This window comes from Amblyomma americanum, chromosome 8, assembly GCF_052857255.1.
Source record: "Amblyomma americanum isolate KBUSLIRL-KWMA chromosome 8, ASM5285725v1, whole genome shotgun sequence".
NCBI classification, from domain to species: Eukaryota; Metazoa; Arthropoda; class Arachnida; order Ixodida; family Ixodidae; genus Amblyomma; species Amblyomma americanum.
Window position 1 is genome coordinate 125,638,308 of NC_135504.1, and position 12,636 is coordinate 125,650,943.

The window sequence follows — 12,636 nt, forward strand, 5'->3', positions numbered from 1 at the left end:
GTTTGCTCACGCTCCTGCGCAGGGTCCAACCCGCATCAAGATAGGTCTTGGGAGACATGCAGTAATGGAGCTTTTGCTCTAAAACCATGCTTTCGCACAATGTTTCGTGTTGGAAAAAGTAAACTGGGAGCCCTTTTTTTTTAACCCAGGCCATATGAATCTGATCACAACAGGTAGTGGCTTTCTTTATAAGGAATCGTCGCAATAACAATATCAGATATCGGTGGATGTCTTAACCGGGCCGTGTAGGAATGAGGGAAGGCGAGAAGATTGGACTGAAATAAGAAAGAGAGAAATAAGTGCCGTAGAGGAGTGCAGAAATATAATTTCGGCCACCTAGGGATCTCTAGCGCGCATCGACATGTGATTTTATGCAATTCTTAATATCATTTAATGGGATGGGTGTGGTTTGCGTTGATGGAGAGGGGAGCACAGCCCTTTAAGTTTCTCAATTGAAAGCATTACCGCAAAGCCGCTGTGCGTAGAAGCAAGGTTAAAAAGGATAGATTAGAGCAACTGACATCGCAGACGAGACAGGAACGGATATTTTTCAAGAAAGAAAATAATGCTGTAACTGTCTAAAATCTCGGTGGACAATTGAACCACAGAATCCAGCCGTCACTTCTCTAATAATGGTTCTGACCATTAGGAAATTACCTAAGTAAACATGCACGTGGTGGTGGTGAAAACTTAATCTGATGCAGTGGAAATTGGGACACCCAGGTCCTTGGGGCCCCCGCACGGCCCCACTGCACTCAAATCTTCATGTCTCGGAGGCTAATGACGCTGGCAGCTTGGCCTGCGACGATGACTTGCTTGGCCGGGTCGTCGGAGCGCGGTAGAGTCTCCCAAGCCTCCCAAGTGCTCATCATCATCGTCATCATCATAATCATCAACCTCGTGCTAAAGCGCTGGCAGCCTTGTTTCCGTGATTCCCGGAGTTGGCAGGCACCCATGTGACCTCCATGTGCTGGGGCGGGTGTGCAGCGAGAGTGTTCAGCATGCAAAATGCAGGGACATGAACTCTCCCGTGAGCAAAATTTAGTATCCCTGTTTTAGTTTGACAGTATATAAAGGGCCTCCATGTCCTTGATGGCCAGGGCAACGGCAGCCTCTTCAGTCTCCTCCGAAGTGTCAGGTGGGGTATCGTATGGGATATGCTACAACCGCGTCCTCGCCTGTGCATGAGATTGTGTGCTATATCTGAGGACACTGTGCGAGTTTGGGTCTGTACCTCTCCACTGCACAGTATGATTGGCTGCACCAGCCAGAACCTCGCTGTTCTTCGTGGAATTTGTCAGAAACCTACACTAAGTACGGTTCCCGCCTTTTTTTAGCTATCCTCCCCTTTATACAGGGAAAAGAAATTTCGCTGTTTGTTCTAACAAGTTTTCGAATTTCTAACGCAGCCGCCGGTGTGCCGAAGGGGCGCAGTTTCTTCATTGTCATGGAAACAACCGAAGAACGCACCTTTTTTCCCGGGCCGTCCAGCTGCCTACTTGCGCTCTGCACGGCCCAATACGGTGAACTTGTCCAGACTGACAGGGATCTACAGTCAAGCTGCAGTAAAGCGAATGTCAAGGGTAAATACCTGAATTTTTCTTCATAAACCGAAGAGCGGGTGTGTAGTATATCATTTACTTGGGAAACTTGCCGTTTGTTTGTGGTGCAAAGTATCCGGACATCATCGTCGACGCCTGGCAAAATTAGGACGCGCTCCTATTCATGATAACCAGGGATTTCTGGCATCACCTCCGAGAAAACATGAAATCGCCAACACGATAACAAAAAAGACAGCTTCTGAAAAGTGGCTGCATCAAGTTGTGTTAACACTTCCTAAGACATTTTTGTGCCTTTCTTTCTGAGTAAGTGATAAAGATGAAAAGTTCGGAGTTGTTCTACTAATATATTGTCCTTCATTGGGCCAATGGTGATTGTTCGCTTTTAATTTGATGCTGGCTGCAATGTTAATAGTGGAGTACATCTTTACAAACCGAGCAACAATGCGCCCCTGAAGCATACCAGAAGTATCCTCCGAGAATGAAAGCAACTTTCTCATTCACCTAGTTCAACTGCGCATGCGAGACATTTTGAAGGTGGCGTTTAAAAGAAAATATGCGGAAAACTGACAAAAAAATGAAGGAATGTCTTTTGTTATGATTGTTTGATGACTAAAGCGGGAATTTTAAATTTTCTTGTATCTACTTCACTAGAACCGCAGCGCAGTCTGCGGTACCGCCGGAAAGGTGCGATTTGAGCACTATTTACGTAGTTCAGGCATGTGCAGCACAGAAGCACAGCCAATCATACGAAAAAGAGTGCGTTCCAAAGGGGGTTTCACTGATACATGTTGCGTTTACCTCCTCTATATGAGCAGAAATTCAGCTTGAACTCTACGTGAATTTTTCTGCAGACAGCTTTTTAAGTCTTCTCCCATGCTTGCTGGATACGACATAGCTCATACCGCAAGCTAAAAAGGCGACGATATCAGGGATCAACTTGTCGAAAAAGGAGGGAGTGGAGAGCATTCCTCTTAGGGACTGTCCTAACGACAAGAGCAAAGCAAAAAATATGCAGTGTCAAGCTTCCCTCCCAGGAGTTTCCCCAATTGGTTCAATTTTATAGCGAGAGCTATTTTACGGAGTATGGCTCGAGCCGCGCTTCAGTCAAACTCGAATTCACACCAACCCAGGACCCGAGCTAATTAAAGTACGTCCTTTTTAGGCTCGAGCTTAAGAGAAACAGATGGCTGAGATAACACAGTACTAAGGAGAACAGGAACTCTGATTTTTCGCGACAAAAATTATTTCGCCTGGCCTTGCCCGAAAGACATCGCACTGCTTAGGGCAAGAAAAAAAAGAAATTGCTACCCGGATTTAGCTTTGCCGCCTGAAAGTCCTCACGCGGCCCACGCTAAAGGTGAATTCACATTTATTTCTGTTAGTGGTATTGCCGAAAAAATATCTGTATACCGAAAACGAGCATAGCAGTCAGAAAATCGTCACCACAGAGAAGACCCTCTCACCTTGCCGTGCCTGTGCGGTTTTAGTCGGGAAGCCTTCCGGCATGCGTGCGCAGAGCAACGGCCATCTATGCACGAGTGCAAACTGCCGCTCTGGGCTTGGTAGCAGACATATAGAAATATGGGAGAAAACGTATGATTCGCGCGTGCCTCAAGGAATGGTTGTGGCGTACGCTTACTTCTAACTGCAACCGTAAACGAGGTTATGGACTTCATCCGGGCTATGAGCACCTGGACGCGGACAGCTCACTAGTGCTTATGGGTGGCATTAACAGCAAAGCAACGAATGAGTGCTTTGAAGAAGAGATGCGGGAGTTCAGCAACTAGCTCGCGTTGCACGCAGCAGGTTGGACGACAGGCCAGGAAGACTTGTATACTGACTCACTGTTTAACCCTCACAGCGATGCACGGTACTTGGAGCTGGCAGTGCGCAGTTCAGCTACCACAAGGCCGTAATTATGCGCAGCGTGGAGCATTACATACGAAAAAGAAGTTGCGAAATTTTGACCCACCGCTGTGGCTCAGTGTTAGGACGCGCGGCTATTTAACTGAGTTCCCGGGTTAGAACCCTGGCGCGGCTGCTGCGGTTTGATGGAGGCGAAAATAAAATATGTCCATGCGCTGTGCAAGTCAGTGCACGTTAAAGATCATCAGGTGGTCGAAATTATTCCGGAGCCCTGTACTATGGCACCCCTTTCTCTTTTTCTTCTTACACTTCCACCTTCCTCCCTTACTATAACGGCGCTGTTCGGGTGTCAGCTGAGGTGCGAAACAGATACCGCGCCCTTTCCTTTCCTCAGAACCAATTCTCAATGTTTTTCCTGCCTTTCAATGTACTTGCCAGTGCATAGCGCACCAGTTTTGACTGTACCTGTTCTGGCCTGTGTAAAGAATAAGCCAATGCTGCGGGGCATTGTGCGCAGTTAACCGGTTGTCGCCGTTGATTTATGCGATGAGCAACAATGCTTAGCACTGCGTCGTTTTGAGTGATTAACTTTTTATTTGAAGCAGATCTCGAACTTCTTCAGGTGCCTCTTCCACAGTTGAACACCGAGCAACTACTGGCAGACCCATTTTCGCTACTGGTGGACCCAGCTTCGCTACTGGTAGACCCTGTTTCGCTACTGGTGAACCCAGTTTCGCTACTGTTGGACCCATCTTCCCTACTGGCGGACCCAGCTTCGCTACTGGTGGGTGTTCCATAGTTACGGATCAAGTGATGACGAAGTGAGGAAGTGCAGTGTCTAGCTGGCATGTCTATTCTGGAAAGAACTTAACTTTCAGGTCGTTCAACCGGCAATGAAGTGTCCATCATTCATTTTGCAAACACATGCCTCCACCCTGGGCAGTATTGAATCATTTGCACCGAGGACCCAATTCTCAACTCTCAATTTAAAGAACCCAGGCTGGTGAAATTTCCAGAGCCCTTCACTAAGACGTTTCTCATAGCCTGACTGAATTTGGGACGTTAAACCTACATAAACAATAAAGCAGGAAGTCGATTCCCAGCAAGCTTGAACGCAAGGTGATGCCATCGGTTCGTAGTAAAAATGTATTGCGCGTTTATTCTCACATTCTCAAATCTGATTCCATGCGGACTAGGTTGTGGACGACCAAATATGGGCTTCCTGTTCCAACTGAAATTGCTTATCGCTGTCACTGTCGTCACCCGACTTTAAGTCGTTTATAGTGATAATCCTATACATCATTTTTAAAAGAGACCGTCTTCTATGTCCTGTGAATTAGTTACTTTTCTAAATAATCATCTTTGTTTTATTTTGCTTTTTACTCCTATCTCTCTCTTCTCGTCATTGGTTCTAGGTGAGTTTGCTGGTGAATCTATTGAAAACAATTTTTTCTTCTCGTAAAACTTCACACTGCTAATTTCATATTTTCTTTGGAAGGGATCTGTTTGGGCGGCAATAGAAAGACTAGAAGGCTAGCGATATTGATAGGCCAGGTTTTCTTGTCGGCGGATACCAACTCTTATCAAAGTTGATTTTTCTATGGTCTTGTGTTCTGTTGTTACATAAACGTAGCTTTTTTCATACGACAGTCTTAAAAGACCCGCTTGTCCATCTGCCCACCCATCGCTGTGGATGTTTCCCTCTAGCACTCGCCTGCTAAGCCTGAACTCAATGCTTCGAATTGCTGCCACAGCAGAAGCGTTTCTTTAAGGCGAATTTGGGCCTAAATAATGCTCGAAATAATCCTGGAGCTGCCCATTACGACGCCACTATACCCGAAGTGCTGCTTTCGGATGTTATGCATTATGTATAAAATATCTTTCCACCCTTTCTTCCTGCCCTTCCCTTCTCCCTAATTTTCCTGGCTTTTCCACTTAGCCTGGTCAAGTAGGTAGCCCCCGGCCTGAGCCCCTTTTTGGACGCCCTGATAAGCGGCTCGCGGTACATCCCAATGGGCACTGAACATTCCTTGGACGTCCAGAAGACGCCCTGAAGACATCCTGAACGTCCACAGGACGTCCAAGAGAGGTTCAGCGCCCATTGGGTGCAGCCGATGTTATGCAACACTGTGCAGAGTCCGGAGCGCGCCATTCCGTGGATAACCGGCGAGTACCGCATCTGCGCTTCTGCAATCGCCACATCCTTTATTTGTACATGCTGTATAATGCCGCCCTACTCGTATCCTTTCTTATCCTCTCGCTCCTCTCTTCCCTTCCCTCTTCCTTTCCTTTTGTTCCCGTTAGTCGCAACTGGGGTGCTTCGGTTTTCGATGGCACATGCCGCTAATGGCAAAATCTTTTCCTTCTATTGTTATTTTATTAATAACAGCCACTAACAACAAAACCTGAATGGCAGACGCAGGACGGCGCCGCTTGAAGCCTTGATTTGGAATCGCAGTGCAGTGCCGCGATCTGAGTGCCATATACAGTATAGTGCGCGCAAAGGCCGAAAGTCGTCACGTCCAATGAAGGAGGCGACCAGGCCGGAGACTCTCATCGAAAAATGGATAGCTTGACAAGCAGTGATGATAATCGAGACGCTGTTAATGGTTAACGCAAATTTGTGACTGGGCCGTTATACGCCGCGCCTTTTGAAACTCTCCTTTCCGATGCAGGCATCAACATCACAGCCCTGTTCTCTTGGTCGATGGCCATGGGATCGTATAAAATACCTACAACGCGTGCGGGCTTACATGCGGCAGCGAGTCCTGTAGCAATCGTCACACTATACTTCTACCAGGTGAGTTCTTTCCCTTGCCCAGCTCTTTCCTTTTCCCGGTCATACACACGAAGACTTAGTGATATGTTTAGCTTGCGTACAGCGATTGTTTGTAATTGTGTGTGTAGGTCTGACGCCCCGTAAACCATTTCCGCACGGCGCTATTTGTGTTCTCTACGTCCCCTTTTAAACCGAAAGGTTTACAGGCTATGACGAGAAGATGCTGTCCACGAAACGTGTCCGCTGCAGTTGTGAAGGCCCCGCCGCGATGGCTCAGTAGTTAGGGTGCTCGACTACTGTTCCGGAGTTCTCGGGTTCGAACCCGACCGCTGCGGCTGCGTTTTTATGGAGGAAAAACGCTAAGGCGCCCATGTGCTGTGCGATGTCAGTGCACGTTAAAGATCCCCAGGTGGTCGAAATTATTCCGGAGACCTCCACTACGGCACCTCTCTCTTCCTTTCTTCTCTCACTCCCTCCTTTACCCTTCTCTTACGGCGCGGTTCAGGTGTCCAACGATATATGAGACAGATACTGCGCCATTTCCTTTCCCCCCAAAACCAATTATTATTATTATTATTATTATTATTCTGAAGAACTTAGATAAGGCAACGCCAAACGAGTGGTTGTAATCTCAAGACGATGATGTGAGGTTGATGTCGGAAAAACAATTACGTCGATAGAGTTATCCGTTAATTAAATAAAGCCAAAAATGTACAAAAAGTGGGTGGTGCCAAGGCAACGTGTGGCGCCAAATTTGAAAATGCGAAAGTGTGAGCGGAGCCAACGCGTGCCGCCAAATTTGAAAACGATTCGTGGCGCCAAGTCTTAAAACTGAAAATGGGCAATTCCTGGAACTTCATTAGGTAAGACAAAATATTTTGGCAATTGGGAAACTGGATTAATTTAAATCAGTGCCTAATCGAGTAAATGTAAGAAGGGCAAATGAAGCAAAAACGGTTGATGAGTGAAGCAAAGAGAGGCGAAGAGGCGTCAATACTTTGGCATTCCTTCATTGCGGCTGCCCGCACTGACCTCATACGTTATTGGATACTTGTGCTATCGAAGACACATATCGTGAAGAGAGCGAGTGAAGACGCAGAGCGCGCTTTTTGGGCGATGTTGCATTTAGAACGTGTTCGCGCGTAGCAATGAAAAGTTTTTGTACGTATGAAGTTTAGAGGGCAAATCACGAGCCTAAGCGTAATTTTGCCGAGCTATATTCTGCGACCCATTCTGGGCAAGTGGAAATCTATTTCAGGTTGAGAGGAAGCTCGATCAAGCCTAGAAAAGCGCCCTAAAGCGGCTGAGTGAAGCCGTTGAAATGATCGCCGAAGCTACGTTGAATGAGGCCATTATTCAGCGGAAGCTTTATTTGCAACAAACAATGGTATTGTACGGTCCAATACAAAATGAGATATTTTGCAACCGCAATAATAAATGTCAGAACAAAGGTTTGTGCAAAATACAAATAGAGAAATCACACAATAAAATAACCCGGTGTCCGATCGAATATAAAACGAAGGATTTGGGTAACTGCGTCAGGAAAGTGCAAATCAACACGTCTGCCGCGCTGGCACAGTGGTTATGGCGCTCCGCTCCTGACACGGGGGTTCGATCTCGGCCACGAGGGCCGAACTTCAGTGGAGGCGAAATTCTAGAGGCCCATGTACTGGGCGCTGTCACTGCGCATTAAAGACACCAGGTGGTCGAAATTTCCAGAACCCTTCACTACGGCATCCCTTATAGCCATTGCCGCTTTGAGGCGTTGGATTCCGTAGACCAAACATCCCATTATGAAAATACCTATCTCTTCAGTTGCGCCGCACTGTCCCGGATTATGATTGGGCTGGCTGTGTTTCGTTGAGACAACTCGTTTGTCAAACACTGGACCTTTTGATGGAAGGAAATTTGATTCGGAATTCTCCAAGTTGTTCTGCAGAGGAGTTCACGTTTTGTGAAACGCGTCCTGCATAATGGTGAAGCGGTTTCCGTAACGACACTTACCGAAGCCAGACTCAGCTAAAGCACCTGATTGTTGTCACCGATCACTGCCGCATCCGTTACCTATACCTTCCGCGTTCCATTTCACAGCACGCGTTCTGCCCGTGGCGAATGGCCTGAGGACTAGCTGCTTCTCAAAGCGCGGTGTCCGAGTTCTCACTTCTTACCTGGCTTTTCAGAAAATGCTTTAATACAGAAGGTTTATGGTGCAGGCTTGTGATTTTCACTGCAAGTTAAGGAGGGCGTGTTTATCACTCTTCTAAGCATAGTTTTATTGTAGCTATGAAGATATTTGTTGAAGTATATGAACACAATAGTGTTGGAAGCTCGAGTCGCAGAAAATTTGACACGGGGTCGTCGCTGGCCGAAAGAGAAAAATCCCCGAAAAATCCCCAGATGAGCAACCTTGGAGGTAGGTGGGCCAGCTAGGTCACGTGACTTTGTGGCGACCATCACAACCTGCCCACCTGGATTGTGAGCAAGCTGCCCACCGTGCCAGGTGGCAGGTACATTAATGTTTGGTCGATCGGGAAGAGTAATCTGGGCTATAAAAGGCCTACCGCTGGGAACATTTCTCATCGCAGGGCAGTGGCACATCGCTTAACCAGTGCACCACTGTGCCAGGAGGGGTATTAGGACAACCCAGGGTTCTACGAATGTAAAGCGGAGAACGACCTTCTACATATACAGTGTATATACGAATTAACTCGTTGTGCTATAGTGTTGTAAGGTGCAGCTTAAGTGTGCCCTCTAATTTTCTCTGCCGTTTGCGCATTGCACTCTACCCACAGGAGCCGGTCGCGGGCCGGCTCGCTGAATGACGGGCAGTCGTGGCCACCTACACTGGCTGAAGTGCGTCCGTCTCGTGGGTGCTGGCAGTCTGTCTGAAGGCCACAGTTGAGCAGCAGGGGTGAGGACCACATTTTATCCGAAAATCTGTTTAAACATCATCACTAAACATATTTATGCCTAGTTGTGGTGTCGCCGTAGCTACAGAGTAGACAATATTCTCGAGTCGATCCCTAAAACAAACCTTCTTGACCATTCCCATTCTCTGATGAACTAGGACGACACAATCCTTATCGTTTGTGACTTCACGAATTAGAATAACATTATTTATATTTTATTTCTCGCCAATATTTTTTTAATTTCATGTCATTGTCATTGTCACAACAATGAAACATTATCACAGCAATAAAGAATATGAAAGAAGAAATAGCATACATGTTCCGTACAGCTTACCCTACAAAGCGCCTGTCATCACAGGTTATTTCAAGTGAGGAGCAAATATGAATATTTTAATTGTCTGAATAAGGTACTGAATAGGGATTGCCTAACAAACAGCAGCCATTTACAGGCATGCTTACAGTGGCGCGTCGCGAAGGCTATGCGCCCTGCCTTAACCGGCTACACGGAAATACATGACGGCCGGCGAGCCGCTCACCGGTTCGCTATCACTGTGAGGTTAACGAACTGGTATATAGAAAGTTGCATGAAGCCGCTTGAGCAGAACAGATTGCAACACGTATGTAGCGCAGTAAAAGTCAAGTCAACGGGCGGTAGCCCCAAGCCTATAGCTGGTGGCTTTTTTCGCTCCTCTCGACGGTGCCTATTTTACAGGCATGTAGGTGGGCGGCCATTATGGACAGGGTGATCACGCGTGTAGGGACACAGGAGAATAACTGAATTTCCCTGCGTCGAATGATCACCGCGTTCTAATGAGAAAAGGCCCGTTAAACAGAAATTAGAACTTTTGAAGTTTTTCCTGCGGCTGGCTGCTTTCACCTGTGAACTGCATACTATCGGTTATTTGGTTAGTTTGGGGGATCACTGAAACGTGGCTTTAAAGTTTTCACTTATCACGCAGTTCTGACCCTTGCTGTCGGTAGGAGTTTGAATCGAGCAGGTTGGGATATATTTTTCTGTTTTAAAATTCAATTCAAGCAGTTGTGTCCAGTTAATAAGGATGCTCTGATTCATGACTACAACTGCACGTAAAGCCATTCGTTCGTATTAACCTTTTAAACAAGGCACTATAAAGCAATGCTACAGAGACTGATATTCCTATTGAAACTTCACATATTCTTTCAAAATCAACCGCGAGAAAGTTATAGGTACATTTAAATCAAATCAGCATGATTTTCTCCATGCTCTGTTTGTCAAACATTGGCTGTTCCCATAGCCAAACTGCTAATATAGCATGAAACAAAGTGCACCGTAAATTTCATAAGCTTGCTATGATAAGACAGCTATATAGCTGCCTGCAATGACTTATTGAATTGTAAACTGCATTATATAGGGAATCCACTGTGCTTCACTGTTTTTTTTTTCACCGCTTGAGATGTGGAATTTACACTTCTTCAGAGGAAGGGAAAGCATTTTTTTACCAACGGCTTTTACTTCGCAGATATGATACGTGCGGCCTGAAGTGACACACGCATATCTGTGTTTCATGATCACGTGGCCGACCTCTGCACTTGCCACACGCTGCGTTAGTTATCTTCAGGCGGGGTGCGCGCTAGTGGGGGCAGAGAGGGTGCGGGACCTCACCATCATGGGTTCGAATGCCAGTCATGAATATTTATTTTATTTATTTATTTCACTCGCAAGCCGACAAAACATCGCAAACCGACTAAAAATCGCAAAATCTTGCTCGCGGTTTACCAATAGGAGTAGTTTTTTTCTCACTAATAAATGTTTCCAGTTTTAGTTTCCCAGGTATCTGCCTCACTTTTATATGATGGTGTTGTTTTGTTAATGGGGGTTATTTTAAGCTCACCTATTTCTGTTGCTTTTCCTTTCCTTTTTCTTCTCTCTAATGCCATTTTTCTCTGTCGTTATTTCTTTTATGATCTTTTTTTCCTCTTATCCTCATCTCTCGAACTTCCGCTCCTTCCCTGCAGTGAGTGTTGAAGAGAGAAGGAAAGAAGGGCTGGGTAGAGGTTTGAGGCGGAGGTGGCGCTTTGAAGGCAACATTTTTGTCGTTGTTCGTGCCATGTTCACTAGGCCTATACATCACAATCACCAGTGCGTACTGCAAAGGGTGAAATTAGTGAGGTGTGCTGACAAGACCCGTAATCTGGAATGGGGCGACTCGTCACCCTGCAGGTTAGGAGCTATGTCAATATAGCTCTATTTTTGGTCCTGAAACTCCGGCCTCGTACGTAGTTAACCCATTGCCCGAGGGTCGGTGTTATAACTGCAACGCAGCATCTTTGCAGACTGTTCCATGGGCACCGTATGTTTACACGTAAACATGCAATTAATTAAAGGTTTTCTCTTTGTTTGGCAGGATGTGAATGAGCGCGAATTTAGGATTCAGTGTGATTGAAGTACTGCTGTAGATTGTCGGTACTTTTTCAAATCTGCTGTGTTTTCACATGCAGCTCCTGTTAGCCGGGTTTCTTCGCAGACGTCGTGATGGCTTTACGCTAGAGGCTGCACCCGCGTATCCGCACGGCACGCCACCTCTGCCAACGAGTCGTCGGGCGAGTAGTTCTTAGCAAGCAGTAGCAATCTACTAGTTTCAGGGAGTACAGAGAATGAAAGTTCTGTATTTGCGATTAAGTGGCTGATGCAAATGATGCAAATATCTCTGAAATGTTAGTGTTGCAGTCTGTTTTGGCTACACTACTTGGGCGGTACATAATTTTCACAAAGACTGCACGTGGTGACTTGTGCATCGTGTGGTTGAAAAATAACGCGTCACTTGTCGACGCGGTTGTGGAGTTACCACAACTGGTGCTCGGCGCTCGCATTCGCAGTTGTGTTGTTAGCGCCACACGAATGGTTAGCGTAGATACATTTGATGTTCAGCCCTGCGTAGCAGGCAGTCAACTTACTGAGCAAATCAAATGGCCATCAACCCACCCACTGGGTGCTAAATGCAGACACAAAGATCAGTAGATCCTCCGTTAAAGGGAAAAGTACGCACGCGTCAGAGTCCCGTAGCCGTATCTAATACAGATTCATGGACACGTTTCGAAAGCTGTTACGCCACTGGCGTAGCACATGATGGTTCGTTCATTGTAACTCAAGCACCTGCTTTGGATGGAGCAGAAATTTTATGGCCCTACTTGGTGTACGGTTTGGCAGCGCGTCGGAAAGTAATCGTGGCTGAGTGGGCTTCAGCACCAGCGACAGTGCAAAGCTGTTATGGGCGAAGTCTCTAAAACGCATGTCACTGGACTCTCTGGAGCCACCTTTTAACCTGAAATGACGTTTAGAATGCTTTTGGGGACTGAGTATAGCGGATTCGTTCGCCTTTGCTTTTGCATCACCTTTATTTCTGAGCTTTCGACAAAGTTTCTCTTGCTGAACTTTGCCCTCCTAACATTAAATCCAAGCTGAAATAGTTTTCTGATAATTTGAGGTTGTTCAAGAATTTGAACGTACGGAGCTTCTAGAAAACGCATGGAAAGTATTTTT

The 12,636-nt window shown here is 46.3% G+C and overlaps 1 protein-coding gene across 1 annotated transcript; it reads left to right on the forward strand.

The window, feature by feature from the left end:
* Positions 1 to 1,083: 1,083 nt before the first annotated feature.
* LOC144102743 (uncharacterized) lies at positions 1,084 to 9,097 on the forward strand. The gene is made up of 5 exons (XM_077635925.1): positions 1,084 to 1,138; positions 1,410 to 1,583; positions 4,051 to 4,212; positions 6,104 to 6,228; positions 9,000 to 9,097. Exons 1-5 carry the CDS (start codon positions 1,084 to 1,086, stop codon positions 9,027 to 9,029), a joined length of 546 nt encoding a protein of 181 aa, XP_077492051.1. The 3' UTR covers positions 9,030 to 9,097.
* The last annotated feature ends 3,539 nt before the right edge of the window (positions 9,098 to 12,636 follow it).